We start from the raw sequence: 21,260 nt of genomic DNA on the forward strand, positions 1-21,260 counted from the left end.
TTGAATGAATGACTAGTTGAATTAACAAAGGTCCTTAAGACTGCCATCTTTCATTCAGCTCCATGTGCCTGCTCACTGATCTGTGCAGTCTTTATCCAGAGGTCTAGGCCCCTCCCTAGCACCACCAAATCCTTTAAAGTTTGGTTTCTCCTTAAAAACCCGTTGTACCAGTTGGTTTGGAGTCCTCTTCCTCAGGCCCAGGGTGTGTGCATTGGGGGGGGGGGGGAGAGGGATTAGAGGGAGGACCTTCTGGGTGGACCACAGACTCTCCCTCCAGAGTTCATCCCTCCTTCTCCAGTGTGTCCTGGCTCTGACGCTGTCACCTTCGAAGGGAGCCTTCTAATATTCCATCCATCTGGACCATGGGGCTACCCCCGGGATGGTTCTTCCCGCTGCTATTGCTCCTGGTGACCAGTATCCCAACTGAGGCTAGCCTGGGTAAGTTTGCCAAGAATAGAGGGTTGGGAGATGGGAGCATCTTTCCTTCTGGAGGCCTAGGGGGAATTTCGGAGGAGAAAAGGGTCAGCCGGCCTGGATTGTCTGGACATCAGTAAGGGTCAGTTGCTAGAATATAGCTCCCAACACATTCCCACCATCCTTGGGGTTCCCATTTAGAGAACACGGGGCGGATTCAGTTCTTGGGGTACTGGAGAGGCTGATTCACCCAGGCCTAAGCCGACCCTCTTCCCCAGTATCTGCTACTAACCTGAGGGAGTATCCAGGAAGGACCCCCGGCTCAGAAGTAGGTGGGCCGGTAGCAAGATAGCAGGGTGGTGAAGTTGATCCTCAGCACCCTCCCTCCTTGGTCTTTAACTGCTTTTTTGCCTCCTGTAGTCTCTATGCTGCAATCAAAATGAGATGTGGTAAACTTAATCCTGGGTAAATTTGATTATTTTTCTTTAAAACTGTATTGATGCCTTTTCCTTTTACATCAGAGTAAATACCTCCTGCTTTTTCACTGGTGTGACTTGGACTGGAATTGAACCGTCCCTAGTCAAGAAGGAACACAGTCCAACAAGAATGGGCTATCCAGGAACTGGTATCGCCTACAGCATTTTTCTCTACCTAAAACTTGGGTTTTCAAAAATAATGGATTATGCGATTAAGACTTTACAGGAAATTAGAGACCTGCTAATCTAATCTCCTTTTACCGATAGGGAAGCTGAGTCACAGAGGCTTCAATCATAGATCTAGAGATGAAGGGGACTTAGAGTCCATCTTGCCCAACCTCCCCTGGGTTACAGATAAAGAACTGAGGTGGAGGTCTCAAGGAGAATTGGGGCTCCTTCTGCTGGTGCCTCTCTGGGGTGCCATCTACTTTAAACCACACTACAATTTTGCATTTGAGAAAACTGATCATTATATAAGTCCAGCGACTCATTATGCATCCTAGTCAAACAGTTAAAACTAGAAGGGACTTTGGGGCCATCTCATCGAAGACCCTCATTTTACCAATGAAGAATTAAAGATCAGAAAGGAGAAGTGATTTATCCAAGGTCACACTAGTGAAAAAGGCAGCCTTTGAATCCAGTTTCTGATTCCAAACTATCTTCCCATCACGCCCCTCTTCCTTGGTGGCTGATGGCTGATGATGACTATAATGACCTGTAAAGGTCCAAACACTAGAAGAACCCTCAACAAGCTGGGAACCTAGGGCAACCTTCCACGATAATAAATCATCAGCCACCTGCCCCCTTACTCTAGGTAAGGCTGAAGATCCCAGGATCATAGGCTCAGAGCTAAGAAAACCTGATAGTCCAACCCCATAAGAAGCTCAGGGTCCCACACTGGGGTCCCCATTGGAGGCTTAGCTGTGCTAGGTCCTAATTACAAATTGACAATGACATGGAAGACTCTGTATCCCATCCATGAGAAACATTCTGAGCCTCAGTTTTCCTACCTGTCAATGAGCAAAGCCTGTTCTTCTCTGACTTCCTAGGGCTGGCTTGGCTGTAAAGGGAATAAGGAAACCAGAGGATCTTAAGAGAAAATATTCCTAGGCTATGGCATCAGTGGTTGGCTGTGGGGGAGGGCACTCAAAAGGAATGGGAAGGTGAAGGGCGCACTCTCAATCTTCACCCAGATGGGAAATCGAGGTCATTCAAAGGGACTCTCAAGACCCTCTCTAAACCAAGACCAAATTGGTGTTAATTGGAGGATCCAAAGGATTCCCATACATTCTTCTGTTCCCTATTCTCACTGCTCCTATCTTCTCTGGTCAGACAGAGCAGATGCAGTTCTATTAGAAGCAGGGAATATCTGTGTGTGACAGCAACCATTGAAATGAATTAATTCATTTTCCTTCCTTCTCCCATTTTATAGAAGAGAAAATAAGACCCAGAGAAATAAAATAACTTGCCCAGGGTCACTGTGCCACTTAGTGGCAGTACTAGGACCAGGACCCAGATATCCACTCTCAGCTTAGGCTAGCTCCCCCCTTCCCCTCATACCCCGACCTGGTTAACTTATTCTCAGTTCCTCAAGGCATAGTCCTGGGGTGGGTGGAACAGTGGAGGAGGAGAGAGGAAGGCAGTGGCACCTGGGGGGTCCATTTGTTCTCTTGGCATTCAAGGGGCAGCTATGCATCAATGAAGAGCTGGGTTCTGGAGGGTGGGGTCTAAGCATAAGCAGACGTGGATTATTCTTGACCAGTCTGGTGTAAAGAGAGTTGGCCTCACCAACTGGCCCTTCCCTGCCTCCCTGGCTCAGAAGCTCAGTTCTCTTCTTCCTGTCTTTGAGGGGGTGTCTCCTTTCATTGGCCTACCCCATGGTAAGGCGGCCACAACTCCCGGTTCCTTCTAGCTGAAGCTGCCCCAATGTCATCCTATCTAGTCTGGGCGGTCAGTGCTTGGAATCTTTGGCTTTCCAATTAAGACATGGTTTCGTTAGTTGGGTCAGTGCTGGATGGAACTCCCATAGTCTTAGAAGGTGACTTAGGTCATTGAAAGATGCAGTGACTTACCCACGTTGACAGAACCAGTATGTGTCAGAGGCAGAGACAATCCAGACTGAGCTCTGAGGCCAGCCTCTCCACAGTTATCATGATCATAATTAATGGATTTCTTATCTCATTTCCAGGGGAGCAGGTGTCTCCTCATCAGATCAGGGCTCCCCGAGGGAATAGAAACAGTAGAACCTTCCCTCTGAGGATCTCTGATCTGGCTAAGGACCTGATCCTTCTCACTCTCTCTCTTTTTTCCTCTGCTTGTCATTCACCAGAGAAGATTGATTATGTGCCGGTCCTCACTAGGAAGCTTCTGGAAGGGAATATCACCAGCTCTACCTTTACCCTTGATCAACCCAGTGGTCAATTCAACAGCCCCAGCATCAAAGACATTGATGATATATGGCTTGTGGTTGCCTTTAGCAATGGTATGTGCCAACCATGTAAACGTCTAGGAGTAAAGGGCAGTGGAAAGACCTCATTGTTTCCCTATATGAAATGGGAGCTTTGGCATGGGTGGGACTAGGACTTGGTTTGAGAATGTCCATGGCAATGATGCCTGTGTTCCCTTCCCACCTCATCAAACTCAAATCCCTTTTCTCAGACCCTCTGAGGCAAACCAAATTAAATTCAACAATCACATGCGACACATCTCCTATGCACAAAATTGGGAAGTCTGGTGTAGACTGAGTGTAGAGAGCGGTAACAGATGGTCTAGGAGTCAGGAGGAGCTTGTGTTCAAATCCCACCAGGCTGGCTATGTGGCTCTAGCAAAGCTACTTGGGTAATCTGGACAACTCTCTAAAACTATGAGAAAGAAAATGATGATCTGCTTTGGGAGAGGGGCTTTTCTCACCAGGGGCTCCCTATTTTGATGAAATCACAGTAAAAACATCCACAATGCTCTGGCTTTACAGAGATGAAAAGCAGGGCCATCCTTGTCTCCTCCTTGAATCTGGCTCCTTGTGAATGAATAAAAATTATTTAAAAACTTATTGTGTGTCAGAAACTGCCCTAAGCTAGTGCTACATAGACAAAAATGAAAAATGTCCTGCCCTGACGGAGCTTCCTTTCTCATGAGGGAGACAATGCCCATAGTAGGGTGATGACCAGGGAGGGGTCCTTTGGTATGGGATATTACAGGGATCGTGGGTGAGAGAATAGGTATGCTATGAAGGACCTACTGTGTGTGGAGGACTCTTCTAGGCACTGGGAGAGATCCTAAGTTTAGATAAGGCCATCTTCCTTTCCAAACCTACCGTGGAGTTGGTCGCTTGCTCTGTGTGTAACGTTGGACCTAGCCAGGACAGCAGTTCCCAGGGTGGGCTCTTTCCAGGCTAAGCCTCCTGGGTGTTGGTTGGGACTGAGGCTGACATTAAATTGGGAGGAATAGAATGGGTTCTATAGTACAGCCCTCCCATTGCCTCCCATATCTCTGAGTCTGGTCCTTGAGAAGTCAACTGATTTGCCAATCTCTGCTGCCTCCCCAGCTACTGAGAACTTCACTGCTCCCCAGTCACCCCAAAGTATACCCCAAGCTTCGACATTCCTGGAGAAAAAATACTATATGACTCTACGGGCCAGTCAGACACTCTACTCCAACAAGACAAAGGTTGAGGATATCCGAGTACTCAGGGTTGGCAATGAGAACAATTGCACTGTGAACAGCTGCAACAAACCTCTGCCAGGTCCTGGGCCTTACAGGTAAGTCAGCCAGGAAACTATCTATTTTGCTTCTTTCTCCCAAGGGATCCCACATGGAGCCCAGGAACCCCAGCAATTCTCCCCTAATGTGCTGGAGGGGTCCATCCCCAAGAACTAGATGGCACTGTGATCAGAACATCATAGATTAATCATTGAGTAAACTGCCTTATTTGGAAACTGAGGCCTTGAGATAAAACATGACTTATCCTCAGACATATAGGGAGTAGGTCACAGAGGCTTGAATTTGAACCCATGTCTCCGGAGTCAGGATTTTTTTCCCCAACGTAACAGTCAGTCTGTCATCTCTAAACTCTTCATCGACAGAGTTGAGAACCAGAGAGTCTAGGATGTTAGTACTGGACCTTAGGTGAATTAGGATAATGCAGGCAACATGATTTTGTAAAGTTTAAGGCACTACATAAATGCTAGTTACTACTATTATTATTATCATTGTCATTATTAATAACATGAAATCTGAGATCAGTTATTTCACTTACCTGGGGAGGAAACTGAATTTCCTTCCAGTCTCTTCCCACTCTCCAGTCATTCTTTGGATCCTCTAAGTCTTAGCTCCAGACATTTTCTCTGGCTGTCCCCCATGACCTACAACGTTCTCTCCACTCCCCATACAACCCTTCTTAATAAGCCCTACTAAAACCCCATCTTCTGCTGTTAGCTTTCTCCAACCCTCCCTTAATCCCAGCGCCTTCCTCTGTATTTATTACCTATTTTTCCTGTCTAGAGCTCCCTTCAGAGAGATTTGTTTGCATATCATCTTCTTCATTTGATTGCAAGCTTCTTGAGGGCAGGGACTGACTTTTGCCTCTTTTGTATCCTCAGCATTTAGCACAATGCCTATTGTGGGCTATTGTGGCCATTTCATAAATGTTTATTGATTGGTTGACCTCCTGCACTTCTGAGCTCTTTTTTTGGGGGGGGGCATGGGGTTAAATGATTTGCCCAAGGTCACACAGCTAATATCAAGTAACCCAGGGTAGATTTGAACTCAGATCTTCCTGACTCCAGGGCTAGTGCTTTATCCACTCTGCCACCTAGCAGCTCCCCCTGAGCTATCTTTACTGATTTCCTGCCTTGGGTGGTTAGCCTTGAACTAGGCTGCCTGCTGCCCACTGGCTTGGAGTTTCTCCTGACCTCTGCACCTCTCCTCACCAAAGCCCATTCATCCAACCACCAAGGCCCATCTTAAAGCCTCCCTTCACCCCGAAGACTTCCCAAACTGCATTGTTTGTGTTGTTTCAGTCCTATCTGGCTCTTTGGGATTTTTTGGGCAATGTCTTCATCAGCCCAGGGAATCACGCCTTTCTCAGAGCAATAAATGTAGTTCACTGAGTCATAACATTTCAAATATAGGCCTTGGTGACCTCTACAGCTCTTTCTGGTTCTAGATAAGTAATTTTGTGATCTTAGTGGATGGGATTTATGCTCTCCCAGGTGGCACCTACCACTATGGTCTCTTCTTTCTTTCTTCCTTTCTTTTCTTCCTTCCCTCCCTTCCTTCCCTCCCTCCCTTTCCTTCTTTCCCTTCCTCCCATTCTCCCTCCCTCCCTTACTCCCTTCCTTTCCTTATTTCAGGTTTCCTGACTTCAGTGACTGTGATACATGCAAAAGAGGATGAACCAGGGGCAACTGGCTAGGTGGCGCAGTGGATAGAGCACTGGCCCTGGAGTCAGGAGTACCTGGGTTCAAATCCGGCCTCAAATTCTTAATAATGACCTAGCTGTGTGGCCTTGGGCAAGTCACAACCCCATTTGCCTTGCAAAAACCTAAAAAAAAAAAGAGGACGAAGCAATCTAATCTCTCTCCAAGGGAAGAGTCACTTGGTTATTGTTCTAATTAACTGACCCTCATTCTAGAGTATCAACCTCCTCTTTTCCTTGTCCCACAGCTCCATTTGGCCCCAGACACACACACACCCCTAAATAGACTGATGGTTCAATTCAGAAGAGGCATTGACTCTGACAACCCCAAGAAGTCACCAACAGGGTGACTCTTCTCTGAGGTTCCCCAACAGGAGAAACTCTGTCCTCCCCATTCAGGGTGAAGTTCTTGGTGATGAATTCCAGTGGCCCCGTGGCAGAAACGAAGTGGTCTGATAACATCACCCTGATAAAACGTAACTATTTTGTCCAGAGATATCCGTGATAGAGGTGACCTCTGCTAATAACTCAAACTGGGCACTAGAGTGGGGGGGGGAAGAACCCTATGGGGTTGGCAGTCTGGAAAGGATATGGGAAGGAATATTCCAGGGACTTGGGAGCCCAAGGGAGCTAAAGGCAACAGGGAAAGAAAGGGGCCTGAGAAACTGGAAGATTAGGAAGATGGTGGCCCCCCTCCAATCCCCATCTCCAGCCTTCTGTAACCAAATGGTAACCATTTCATTCCCTGCTTTTGACTGATCGTGTCCATATCTCCTCCTGATGCCACAGCGGTGGAATTCCTTGAGACACATTCCTCAGGGAAGAGCACGGGTACCATTGTCATCATTGTTATCCTGTCCATACTGCTCAGTCTTCTGTTTGTTGCTCTTGTGGCCCTGCTTGTCTACACATGGTGAGTTCTGGGTTCCCCCAAAGGTGCTAGAGTATCTGGGAGGGTGAGGGGGGGAAGGAATTAGTATTGAGTGAGTGAATGTGTGTGTGTGTGTGTGTGTGTGTGTGTGTGTGTGTGAGAGAGAGAGAGAGAGAGAGAGAGAGAGAGAGACTCAGGGAGAAACAGAGGCAGAGAGATGCAAACAGGGGTAAAACCAAGACCACCCCATTAAACAAATTATTGGCAGCATGACATAGTTAGGAGTCTGATTTTGGAGACCTGAAGTTGAAATCACAGAATTTGCCATTGCTTTGCCATTTCCTATTATGTGTGGATTTAGATGCCATTTTCCTTTTGGACCTCAGTTTCCTCATGTGTAAAATGAAGGGGTTGGATGAGATGACCTCTGAAGTCCCCTCCAACTCTTGGTTTGGGATCCTCGATCTCTTGTTCTTACATTACTTATATTTACCCAAAGCATCGCTTCTTCCATTTCAAGAACTGTTTTATATAAAAAAAGAGGAAAGCAAAAACAGTTCAACAAAATTAACATCGTATACAATGTCCCACACACATGGTCTTCCACCTCTGCTATTAGATTATAAGCTTCTTGAGGGCAGGCACTATCTTCTACCTCTTTTTAAATTCCCCTACTATCGAATAGTAGATGGTAGATAAATGTTTGATTGACTATTTTTAAGGAAGGGGAAGTACAAGGCCACCTCTTAACTAACTCTACCTTAGTCTGGTGGTCTCCTTCAGCATGACGTCCAAGACTTCTTTCCCTTGACTCAATGGGGTCACCAAAGGAAGAAGGGAGGAAAGGAAAAGCCCACTCAGACAATGTCCACAGTCTCAGAGAGGCAGATGACAATACTCAGGTGGCAGAAAGTGAGGAAGAATTAAGAAGCCTCTTGATGAGGGTGAAAGAGAAGAGTGTAAAATGCCAACTTGAAGCTTAACATCAAAAAAATCTAAGATTTTTGGCATCTGATCCCATCATTTCCTGGCAAACAGAGTAAGAAGAAATGAAAGCAGGGTCAGGTTTTATATTCTGGGTTCAAAGATCATTGCAGATGGTGACTGCAGCATGAAATTAAAAGATATGTGGAAGGAAAGATCTGGCACACTGGCCAGCATACAAAAAAGCAGAGACCTCATCTAGCTGAAAAAGGTCCATATAGTCAAAGCTATAGTTTTGCCAGTACACTGTATGGCCAGAAGGGTTGGACTATAAGGAAAGATGAGGGGCCTAAAATTAATGTTTTGGAATTGTGGTGCTGGAGAAAACTTTTGAGAATCTCCTGGACAGCAAGGAGGTCGTCAATCAATATTTAAAGAAATTAATTCAGATTTTACACTGGAAGGTCAAATCCTGAAGCTGAAGTTTAAATCTTTTGATCATATAATGAGAAGATGAATTATTGCAAAAGACTCTGATGTTGGGAAAGATTGAAGGCAAAAAGAAAAGAGGGAAGGGCAGAGAATGAGATGAATAGAGAATGTCATGGAAACAATGACCATGAGCATGGATAGACTTTGAAAGACTGTGGAGAGTAGAAGGGTCTGGTGTGCTTTGGTTCAGGGGATCACAAAGAATGAGACATAACTAAACAGCCATCCAAACACTCTGAGACTCATTATTATTATTTTTAAGGGATCTATGATTTTATGGACATAGAGATGTCCTAGTAAGGAAACTCCCTTCACCAATATATACAAGCAACAGTCTTAGAGAGTCTGGGGCACTGGAAGGTTCAAGAACCTTCCCAGAATCCTACACAGCCAATTGGTGGGACCCAAAGCCAGATGTTCCTGAGTCCAAAACCGGCTTTCTTTCCACTTTGCCAACATTTTTTTTAATGCTCCCTCCTTTGGTGCATATTTCAATAGAGCTGTGGTTTTTGATTCATTGGCACATAGATTTAGAGCTGGAAAACATCCATCAGAGGTCATTTAGCCCAGCCCCTTATTAGCCCCTCAGTCTAAGAAACTGAGGCATAGAGTTCACTCGTCTTACCCAAAGTCACAAAGGTTGGATTTGAAGCCAAATTCTTTCATTCTAGGACCAGGGCTCTTTCTCTTATAGAAAGTGTTTAAAGCGGTAGGTTTAAAGTCAGAAAATAGAAAAGTATTGCCAGAACAATGACATTATGGTTATTCAGTCACTTCACTCATGTTTGATTCTTCATGAGCCCATTTGGGGTTTTCTTGGCAAAGATTCTGGAATGGTTGAGCATTTCCTTCTCCAGCTCATTTTACAGATGAGGAAACTGAGGCAAATAGGATAAAGTGACTTGATCAGGGTCATTAAGCATCTGAGGTCATATTTGAACTAATGAAGTTGAGTCTTCTTGCTTCCAAATCCAGGGCTCAATGCACTATGATGTCACAGAGCTGCCCAGACCTTGGCTAAAACCAAAGATTCTCATGAAGGAGACTTGGAAATCAAGGGAGACAGGGCCAGTTGAAGTAAAAGTGCTTTGAATGTCATACTGAAGAAGACAAGATGATAGGTCCAGAACTCAGGACCATTGAGTTCAACCCCCTGATTTTATAGATGGGGAAACTGAGGTCCAGAGAGAGACCATAAGATCATCAATCTAAATTTGAGAGGGACCTTGGGATCATCTAACCCAAACTCTTCATTTTATAGGTGAGGAAACAGGTCAAGGACAATAAGTGGGAGAGCCAGGAAGTGGGAGAGACTTCATGGGGGCATGTGTTGGGGAATAGGATGGTTCTCTGATTTATTTGAATGCTTTCAGCAGGGGGAGTGTGGCGGAACAGGAGGAGGACTAAACTAGCCTAGTCAAGAGGTCAAGCAAGTTTGAGAGTGGTGCAAGAAGGCACCACAGACAGCTGGGTAACACGGGGCTGAGTCAGGAAGACTCAAGTTCAAATCCTGCCTTAGATGCTTAGATCCTGAGTAAGTCCCTTAACCTCTCTCAACCTTAATTTCCTCCTCTGTAAAATGGGCATAATAATGGCAGCACCTAACTGGCAGATGGTTGTGAGGATCAAGTGAGAGATAAATTATGTAAATCACTGTGCCAAATTAAGATGCCATGTAAATACTATTATCATAATCATTGTCAGCATCTCATCTGATCTTCATAATAACCTTGGGTTGCAGGTGATGTTGTTATGCCCATTTTACTGATGAGAAACTGAGACTGCGAGAGCTTAAGTAACTTCTCTAGGTTAGCAATGCATAAAAGTATCAAGCCAATATTCAAATCCAGATATTCTTGAATTCAAATCCAGTCCTCTACTGACTACAACACTTTAGCTTCATCATAAAGAATGAGCTCTCCATTTTTTGGATCAACCTCACCAAAACGGTCTGACCACCCAACTGTCTTGGCTCCATGTGAAATGGGGATGTGCCCTGGGGAGTGGCCCCGACATCTAACTGTTTTTCTGAGTGTGTCTCTCTCTGTCTCTGTCTCTCTGACTGTCTCTCTTCCTCCCTCTCTCGCTGATAGCTTTGATACTTGTGGGACTGAGGAGATCTCCGGGACAGTGGAGTCCATTGGAGTGAGGAGATACAATACACATCACACCTACAGCTCACCTGATGCTACGAGTGGCTGAGGATTCTCTACCAGCCTCCACCAGACTTCTCCTTTCTGTCCCACTCCCTGGATTTGACCTGATGGCCCTCTTGATCTCCCAACCCCAAACCCAGTTTTCCTTCTGTTTGGACCTCCAGGCCCCCCAGAGCCTCTTCATCCCCCTCACCCTAGAAAGGCAGGAAGTCTCCTGGGGGACAGGGCCATGCGGGGTAGGGCTTGGGGGTCAGTGTGTTGAGAGTGAATCCTTAGCTCTGCCACATGTGATCTTAGACCAGTCACTGAACTGCTCTCCATTCCTAGGAAGGAGATGATCTCTAAGGTCCCTTCCAGTTCTAAATGTGTAGTTCTAGGGGGTCATCTCCAGAAGGGAGCTCAGAGGTCATCTAATTTTACAAACGAGGAAACTGAGGCCCAGAGGCTTCAGGTCAGAAAGGCACATAGAATCACAAGATCATGGACCTAAAACAATAAGGGACTTTCAAAGCCATCTAGCTCTACCCCACCATTTTCCTCATGGGGAAACTGAGACAGAGCAATGAAGATACTCTCCACCACCACTACAACCTACAGAGCGTGGAAAACCTGAAGTTTTGCTCCTCACCTTCTTGGGATGAATGAAATGCAACTTGTAGCCTCTTACCTAATCACATCTAAGCAAACAATTATTGAGTTCAATCAATGTCCTACCTTGAGCCTGGCATTAAAAAGCAAACCAAGTAGAGCCTAAGGCACTGTGCCAACTGAGTGGGGGTAGCTAGCTGGGGAGGGGGCTGTTTCTTCCAGATAATCTCCGAAAGTTGAACTGGCTGGAAGGTTTCCAAGAGAAGGATTTTTTGATTGCTTGAAATCAGATTTAATCTGTTTACTAACGATAAGCAAACTGGGTAGGAGGCAGGGTTCCCACTTGGATTTGCCCCTTCCTTCTCTGCAACCCTTTCCACCTTTATCTCCAGGAGTTCCTAAATCCCTGTGACTCTTTTATTGGCCAAAGCAAAGATATTCTGCTCCCATGACCTCAGAAATGCTGTGATGAATTGCTCCTTGAGAACTGAGCCTATGAATTTGCTTGGGGAAAAAGGAGGATGAGGAGGGTGAGAAGGCCCAGCCCCTGCTTATGGCAAAGGGTGCTACCTAGACTCAGCCTGTCCTACTCTCATGTTTTCACTTCCCTCCAAAGGGCTTGTGGTGACATTGACACTTGGGACTTCAAACTGGGTCGTACAAGGACTGGTCGAAGGAAGTTGGGGTTCTGGGTCTGAGAAGAGAAGACTGGGGTGAGAGGTATGACTGGTCAAAGGGTTGAACGGAGGTCTCCTAGAGTTAGAATTCAGTTTGTCTAGTCCTAGGAGGACCTATGGAGGGAAGCTTCTCATGTTGGAGGTCGAGAAAGACTTCTTAACCATCTGTGGAGCTGTCCAGCAGAGGAATCCGGGAGGTGGTAGGCTCTTCTGCTCTGGAGGCCTTCAGGTAGAGGCTATTGGGCCAACCCTTGTCTGGGGATGAGAGAGAGAAAGAGAGGATTCTGAGAATGCCTATGGGGCTTGAGCATATGCTCTCAGGGAGCCCACACCAAGGAAGCACTATGACCACAGGGCAGTGGAGGACACAGGGCAGGGACTGGGCAGCTCAGTATCTCCCAGCTTCCTCTGTGGACCAAACAAGGGACGTGACCAAGTGTTCCCTGATGTACAGTAAAGGCTAGGAATCTGATTGACCCTACATCATCAGGATACAGGGGAGCGGGGTCCAAGAACCTGAGTTCAAATCCTGAATGGGTTTGGTGGGGCAAGAGGGCCTCCTGGAGGAGGGGAAGCTCGGCCAGAGGATGAGTCTTTCCTGACCATGAGCCACCGTGTCTAGCTTAATGCCATATGGGATGGAGCAGGAGACACAGATCTTGCCCTCCTCGAGAGGGTTAGGACTTGTTGGAAAATCAGGACATGTTTATAGGAGAAGAGAGCCTGCAGAGTGGTAGGAGGAATAATACCTCTTGTTGCAAAGGACCTGGGTTCAAATCCCACTCTGATATTATCTTCCTGTGGGACCTCAGACAGTCACTCAGTGTAGGTCATACGACCTCTTTGGCTGTCTGTTACCTCATTTATAAAGCACAGAATTTGAACTTTATGGCTAATGTTTCTTCCATCTCTAAACTCACTATCCTATGATCTCTGACACCCCAAAGGAAGTGGGGCCCAGGAAAGAGGGGAAGCTAGCCTGCCTAAGGCTAGGGGAAGTGGGCCAACCAAGCCCTGCGGTAGGGGGGCATCAGGCTAGCCCTCCCTCCTTCAGGAACTAAGGGACCCCTTTGTCTGTTCCCCAGAGGGCCCACTTGGCTTTTGTGCTCCCTTTGTTCATTTCCCCAAGAAAATAGGGTAAGCTAGATCTATTCACGCAGAGGCAAGGCAACAAGGGCTGAGCCGAGCCAGAGGGACAAAGGGTGGGAACAAAGGGTGACCACTGAGGCTCCTGGCTAGCCTTGTGTGATGCTTCTTCTCCCTCCTTGCACGCCAATTCCAAAGGCTCACAAAATGGAAACATGACTCAGTCTAGTTTACAGGTCTTTATCGGGCAGTGTTCCCAGGCAGGCTGGAACAGAGGGCAAAAGCCTTCAGAAGGGGGAGGAGAGAGGACAGTGGAAGAGAGACAGAATGGACTTCTGGAACTCAGCAGGGTTCCAGTGTATGGGACTTGGAGCCAGGAGGCAGAGCTGGAACCAGGGGAGGCCACTGGGGCTTGGCCACCAGGGCTTTGCCCCAGGGATGCCGAAGCTTAGAGGAGACTTTGAGAAACCCTGGACTCCAACAGATAGAGACAACTAAATTCTGTATCTGTTCTCATGTCAGCCATGGTCTCTTATGTTTTGAATCACCATACCAGCATCACTAGAGGGCTGTGGGCCGAGGTCTACCAACTCCCCTCCCCTTGTTTCCATCCCACACTCTACTGAATTTGTCTTAAAAGCTTGATTTAAGGTCTTCTTTTCCTATTGGTTGCTCTAATTAGTATAGGTATTGGTTGTATATTGGCCAAGAGAGGAGAAATGGACCATTGCCTACAAGTGTGGCTGGCTCTCCCCTTTTCTGGGGACCTCCATAGAAATTTTTTTCCCAATTGAGGGATTCTTGAACCTTGGTCAGAAGCAAAAGTTGAAGGCTATAAAGGAAAGAAGTAAGGGTTTAAGGATCTACAGGTTGCACAACAAATCCAGGGGAACGGTCCCTAAGGTCAGGGGGAGCATGACAAGAGGAACCTTTGTCTTCTCGGTGCTTCAAAGCTCAATTCAAGAATGTTGACCTTGGACAAAAAAGAATATTGGACTTGGAGAAAGTGGATCTGAGTTGAAATCCCACCTTGTACACTTCCCAGTTGGGTGATCAGGGACTGAGCATTTCCCTTCTCCGGGCTTCAGTTTCCTAATCTCTAAAATGGAGATAACAATTTTTGAATTTCACAGTTTTGAGGAAAAGACTTTATAATCCTTTACAGTTCTGTAGAAGTTGTTCCAGAATCCTTGCATTTATCTTTGCAGCACTGGGAGATACCTCCCAACTCCAGAAGTGAGGACCCCAAACATGGCTCCCCTAAATTCAAGCTACTCTAGGAATCCTTATCCATGGCTCATAAGCCCCCACAGATGTGAAATGTGTCCTCTTTGGGTCTTTCTCATTTTCTCCTTCTCACCAAAACATCTGATTTGGAATTTTCTCGGTGAGATTTCATGTAGGAGGCCTGTGGAGTCTCAGTTTCCCTTTCTGGAAAAGTGAGGTTTGGATGAGATGGTCTCTAACATCTCTTCTAGCTCTAAATCCATGAGTCTATAATCTCCTTGTTTTTTGGCAATCCTGGGGGAGGGGAGGCAGAGTCCCAAACTGCTGGGCCCAACAGAACAGATATGGGAAAAGGCTCAAGGCTAAGGGGTCCAAGTGTGTGAAGGGTCATGAGTCTCTGCCCAGATCATCCCCAAGTTTCCCTTCCAGTCTTAATCTTCAATTATCTCCAGGACAGCTAATTTAGGAAGAGTAGCCCAGCTGGCTGCTACTTTTGCCAGGGAGACACCAGGGAGTCACCACAGACCCAGACCTTTCTGCTGCCTCCTCTGGTCTGGCCTGCTTCACTGGATCCTTCTCCTTCCCCTGCCCTATCCACCCATTCTCCCCGGTCACCTTTGTCCATTCTCTGCCCCCTCCTGAATGTGCTACCTTTCTCAGATCCAGTCACATCTGAGCTGGAAAAGTGACTTAAGTCTTCAATTCCCTCCAGGAAGCCAGTTTGTTCAAGTCATTACTCAGAGACACCCCCCACCTGATAATTCAGGTATAGTTAATCCCTAATTCTTCCTCTCTTTTCATCAGATCAGGGTCTTAGGAAATGGGGTAAGGAGGGAGGACTGTGTTTTCCCCATCAGACCAAAGACTGATTCTCTGGGGGGAGGGGCAGGAGCAGTAGCTCCCCACTAATCAATCAATCAAAAATCATTTATTAAGCTCCTAATTTACATTGGGCAGTTAGATGGCATAGTGGGTAGAGTGCTGATCCTTGAGTTAGGAAGACCTATCTCCCTGAGTTCAAATTTGGCCTCAGACTCTGACTAGTGATGTGACCGTGGGCAAATCACTTAACCCTGTTTGCCTCAGTTTCCTCATCTGCAGAATGAGGCAGATGTAGTGGTATCTTGGCTAAGAAACCCCAAGTAGGGTTACCAAACTGAAGAACAAATGATGTATGGCCTAACTCAAGACTTGGCAATAAGGGTACAAAGCCAAAAATAAAGGAATCCCTGCCCTCAAAGAGATTACTTTCTATTTACAAAGTATGAAAGAGAGTGGGGCGGGACTAACACCAGGGGGACCGGGGCTAGGAAAGACTTCATGAAGGAGACAAGATTCGAGGTGTGCTGGTGGCCTGTTGGGTCACTCGGTGCCCCAGGAGTCATCAATCAATCAATCAATCAACAAGAGTATTGATGACTATCCAAGCACTATGCTGGCATAGGACACAAGGGCAAAGAAGGAAACCACCGCTGCTACTTCATTTTAATGGGGCAGACAATGAGGATATGTACAAATGGATCAGAGAAAATAGTGGATCAAAGTAAATCTATACAAAATGGTTCCATTTTAGGTAGCGTGGAGGGGGGGCACCAGTTGTAGAAGGGGACAGGAAGGATGTCATGCCAAAGAAGGCGTTTGAGTTTGGTCTTGATGGAAGAGGAGGATTCTGGGATGCACAACCCAGGTAAGAAGGGAAGGTAGCGCAATCATGTGGGATGGCCAGTGGAAAGTCCTGGTGGCAGATGGGAGAGAGAGTATCTAGTGGAAGAAATTGGGAGAAGGTCAGTCTGTAGCCCAGATCTACCCTTCCTTCTAATCCAGCTTGACTCAAACCAGCAAGCATATACTAAATACTCACAAAGTACCAGACTCTGGTCCGGTATAAAAAAAATTAAAATTATCCTTTTCCCCAAGAAGTTTACATTCAAAAGGGGACTCCAATGTATACATAATTAGGGTGGTTTATAAGATACCTGAGAGAGAGAGAGTGTGGAGCAGTGGGTAGAGAGCAGGCCTCAGAGCCAGAAAGTCCTGGGTTCAAGTGGCCCTTCTGTGTGACCTTGTCAGTCACTTAAACCCCATCCCTGCTCTGTAGATGTGGAGAATATACCAACCCAAGAGTTTCTTATACCAGTGAATTATAGGCCAGGGCACCACGGAAAGGTAGATTTTTGTATCCTCCCCTAATTAATCACAGAAGCTGTATTGAATCCAGGAGAGTTACAATTCTCAGGGCAGCTAGGTGGCACAGTGGATAAAGCCTTGACCCTTGGAGTCAGGAGGACTTGAGTTCAAATCTGCCCTTAGACACTTAATTGCCTAGCTGTGTGGTCTTGGGCAAGTCACTTAACCCCATAGCTTTAAATTAAAAAAAAATTAAAATTAAAATAAAAAATAAGAGTTACAATCCCCTCTCATCCCGAGTTTCCACTATTGACCATTGACTTTCATTGAAACTGAACTAGAACCCACCCATTTAGCCCAGGTTGAGAGCAGGGCCTGGTGAAGGTAAACAGAAGATCTGGAAAAGGGCTACAGCTCTGTCTTACCATCCCCTGGGCACCCCAGATGTCTGACTTTTTCCTTATTTCTGTGGGAACTGATAATCCTTTGACTAACAGAGAGATGTTAAAGATGTTTTCCTACTCATTGGAGCATTTATGAGGACTCTATAAAACCCAAAGGAATGAATATCTCTAATGGTGCATTGTTGCTGTTCAGTCATGTCTGACTCCATGACCATATTGGGGGTTTTCTTGGCAGAGTGGTTGGCATTTCCTTCTCCAGCTCATTTTACAGATGAGGAAACTGGGACAAAGAGGGGGAAGTGAATTGCCCAGGGTCACATAGCTAAGTAAGTGTCTGAGGCAGATTTAAGCTCATCTTGCTGACTCCAAGCCCCCATGCTCTATCATAGTGCGCTACTGGCAGGGGGGAGAGATAATTTTAGGCAGTTCTGCCCCAAGGTCGTAGGGCAAAAGTTCTCTTCCCCTCCCTACACGGATTTTGAATGTGGGTGGTGTATCAACAAACAGGAGCCTGGAAAAAACCTAACAGTAACAACCATGCTAACAATAGCCTCTGGCATGAGTGTGAATAAATACTTTCAAACATTCAGAGCCGTCTGGAGAGGAAGAAACAGATGATTTCTTGTACAGTCCCTAAGGAATATCAGTCTTCTCCAGGGTCCGAGCTGCTTCCTTAATGAACTGTGGGACTGGCTAATAAAATGGGGTGGTGGAGGCTTGTGACTGCCTGCCAGGACCCAAGTCCAGGCCTCATCCTCAGTATTTTTAGGTCCCAATTGTCCTTGGGGATCGCATGTTATTTCCTAAGGAAAGAAGCGTGATTACTGCAAAGTTGGAAAAATCTGTTTTTATTGGGAGTCATGAGAAAAAAGACAAAGTTAGTCTCAGGGCCAGAGGCAAACAAAAAGCAGCTTCAGGCTTTGTCTTTTCTCATTAGAGCATGGATAGTTATAATGTTTTCCACATCAAAACAAACCAAAACAGTCTGGCGAAGTCTGGGGAGCCCTTTACTGAAGGTTTTTAAATACATGCACAGGATTGCCGAAGAAAACAATTTTATGGAAAGACAATTATCAAGATATTTTATAAAAATTGAATAGATCTGCTGCCTTAGAGAAGTTTTAAAAAATTGGGGGCTTTTGAAATTAAGAACAAGGGACATCAAGTCCCTTGACTTTCCACTAATTGAATGAATGAATGAATGAGTGAGTGAAAAACCATCAATAAGCCCTACTGTGGGCCAGACTTTGTTCTAGATATGGGCACCTGCCCTCAAGAAGCTTCCATCCTAATAGATGGAAATACAAGATGGGCAGTGGTGTTACAGTCACGGATGTCATGGGATGGCACATGGAGATGTTGGGCAATTTAATGGAGTGGCAAAAAGATGAAGTGACCCGGGCCCTCTACCTCCAAAGCCAGTGACGTCTGCTATACCAGGATTGGTGATTGCTCCAGTTATAAACTCACCCCACTCCTATTCCACTAGAGTTGTCCAGTCGTTTCCAGTCAGATCTGAGTCTTTGGGACCCCTTTGTGGGGATTTTCTTGGCAAGGATCTTGGAATGGTTTGCCATTTCCTTCTGCAGCTCATTTGACAAATGAGGAAAGTGAGGCACACAGGGTGAAGTGACATGCCCAGAGTCACACAACTAGTAAGGGTCTGAGACTAGACTTGAACTCAGACCTTCTTGATTCTAGGCCTGGCCCTCTATCCATTGTACCACCCAGCTGTCCCTTTTTTGATCAAAAACTCATCAAATGAAGACTATTTGCTTCTTGTATCCTCATCTTTTTGTATCTTCTGTTAAAATCTTCCAGAGACAGAGCTGGTGGTATCTGAACACAGAATGAAATACAATTTTTTTTCTTTTTCTTTCACTTTATTTTTCAGGAAGTTTTTCTATTTTTGTTGAGGGGAGGGGATTATGTTTACTCTTACAAGACCATTATAGTAATGTGCAAATAAATAAATAAATATAATTTAAAAATAATGATAAAAAAAGCAGTGGCAATGGACTAAGCCAACAGGGATTCATCTTTTTTGGTAAGTCGAGGCAAGGCCAAATATAATGACTTATAATGGGGAGCAGCTGGCAAAGTGAAAAGATCTGGTTCTGGTCTTTGTGCTGGAACTAACAAGTTGTATGACCTTGGGCAAGTTACTCCGAGCCTTAGTTTCCTAGTCTTGTAAAAGGAGGAGCACAAAAGGGCCCTCCCACTTCCACCAGTTCTATGTCTCCCAAGGATAGGATAGTCCCAAAAGTGATGACTGGCATTCATGGAGGACAACCTTGCATGGTCAGTTGATTCTCACAACAATCCAGTTCTCTCATTAGCCCCATTTTACAGGTGGAAAGATTCAGATCCAGAGAAGCTAAGGAATTGTTTGGGATTCCTTAGGATCTAGGGTAGGATTTGAACTCTGGTCTTTTTGACTTCAAGTCCAACACTACCCGCCTTGCTATTCTACTTTAAGCAGTGGTGACCAGGCCACTTATGGAAAGCCAGAGGAAGAATTTCCATTCAGGCTCTTTGCAAAGATTTAGGCCAGGAAACCATCAGGAAAGGGTTCAGCTGCAGATCTTAGCTTGGCCTTTGATGATGAGCAGCTGCTGATGTTTTCGCCTTAAAAATAAAAATGTGGTGTAATGGATAGAGCACCAGGCCTGGAGCCAGGAGGACCTGAGTTCAAATGTGACTTCAGTTAACTGTCTAGTTGTGTGACTCTGGGCAAGTCACTTCACCCTGTTTGCCTTAGTTTTCCCAGCTGTAAAGTGGGAACCAGTCCAGTATCTCTGCCAGGAAAACCCCAAATGGGATTATAAAGAGTCAGACACAAAACAACAACAAAATAGACTTGGAGCTGGAAAGAACCTTAGAAGTCATGTAAGTCTGACTTCCTAGATATGTGCCCTCCCCAGTGATGGGATTCGAGTAAATTACTGGTTCTCTGCCCTAATGACTGTCTTACGTATACAAAAAGATAGACCGAGAGTAGTTTTATTTAATGCATTTAATCCTCGAGTAAGAACAATAAAAAAAAAAAGATCTTATTCTATTGTTCATAGCAAGCAAAGGTATCCTTACAGAGTGAAGGAGCCTTGTGACCATAGTGGTCAATGTTGAAACATTGGCAGAACCAAAACTCATTCTATTGATTCTAATTCTTTTTTTTCCTTCTACTTCTATGGCCTCTGAAATGGTGATAAGATAACCCTTGGAATCTATTTTTCTATTGGTTCGTGGTGCCCCAGCTTCCTATTGGTTTCACCATTCCGGGAACACCAGGGTACTCCTCATATCTTGGGGGAATTGGGGGCATAAGACAAAGCAGAAACAAATGACAAGCATTCCCTGGTTGTTTGGCACTTTTTCTCTTTACCTTATATTTTTGTTTATTGAAGTCCCCAAAACAAGGGAATTAAAATGTGGTCTTTCATCAAAGTTTTAATGACTTTTAAGAAATGAATCAATAAATATTACAACCATTAAAAAAAAGGTCATGTAGTTTGATGACCCTACCCCTATTTTACAGATGAAGAAATTAAGACAAAGAGAAGTTGATTGAGCTGCTCAAGGTCATGGGGAAATGTCCAGGAGCTAGATAAATGCCAGACTCTGTATCATTCCAAACCTGTCCAGAAAGGAGTTGGGGTGGGGAAAGCCTTGGATTCCTCTCTATCTTCACTCACACTTTCTCCTGTGGCCTAGCTGTCTTAGGGGTACAAGTTGTCCCATTACTGGGGTCCCAGGGATAATTATAGAGGAGGCTCCTTCTCGGGCACATTTCCTCTCCTCACTCCCGAGGGACCTCTAATGTGTAGTAGTAATGGGAACCAGAGGGCAGGAAGGAGGGGGCAGAGAGGAAAGAACCCCTGAAGCAGGTTCCTGGAATTTGGGTGGAGCAGCCCTGACCAGAAAACACTTCTCCCCACTCCCCCAGGAATCCACCAGGTCAAGTGCCAGGTCTTGGGAGGGCTGGCCAGTGGCCCAGTCCGGATTCATCCACTTTCCTATCCTTGTGCCTCTCTGCCTCCTGAAGGCCGTGAGGGTTGAACCATCAAACATGGTAACCTCGCTGACCCAGCCATCCAGTTTCTACTAGTACTTCCTGAGATACCAAACTCCTGGCTGGTACCTCTGGCAAAAATAGAAACCTTGGAGCCTTGGACAATAAACTGTCTCACCTACTTAACCTCCGTGAGACTTAGTTTCCTCATTTGTAAATGGAGATCATCATGTAGAGCTGAAAGGAAACTTCAAGACTATCTAGTGAAACCCTTCCATTTTGTGGATGGGGAAAGTAAGCCTTCAGAAAGAAGACCCTTGCCCAGGATTGCTTAGCAGTTGCTGTTCAGTCATTTTAGTTGTGTCTGACTCTTTGTGATTCCATCTGATT

At 45.6% G+C, this 21,260-nt stretch overlaps 1 protein-coding gene across 1 annotated transcript; it reads left to right on the top strand.

The window, feature by feature from the left end:
* The first annotated feature begins 245 nt into the window (after positions 1 to 245).
* On the top strand, positions 246 to 15,601 carry LOC141488958 (uroplakin-3b-like protein 1). The gene is made up of 6 exons (XM_074189460.1): positions 246 to 438; positions 3,220 to 3,372; positions 4,435 to 4,648; positions 6,706 to 6,782; positions 7,096 to 7,219; positions 10,687 to 15,601. Exons 1-6 carry the CDS (start codon positions 363 to 365, stop codon positions 10,793 to 10,795), a joined length of 753 nt encoding a protein of 250 aa, XP_074045561.1. The 5' UTR covers positions 246 to 362; the 3' UTR covers positions 10,796 to 15,601.
* Positions 15,602 to 21,260: the final 5,659 nt, after the last annotated feature.

Source organism: Macrotis lagotis, chromosome 5 (assembly GCF_037893015.1).
Source record: "Macrotis lagotis isolate mMagLag1 chromosome 5, bilby.v1.9.chrom.fasta, whole genome shotgun sequence".
NCBI lineage: Eukaryota > Metazoa > Chordata > Mammalia > Peramelemorphia > Peramelidae > Macrotis > Macrotis lagotis.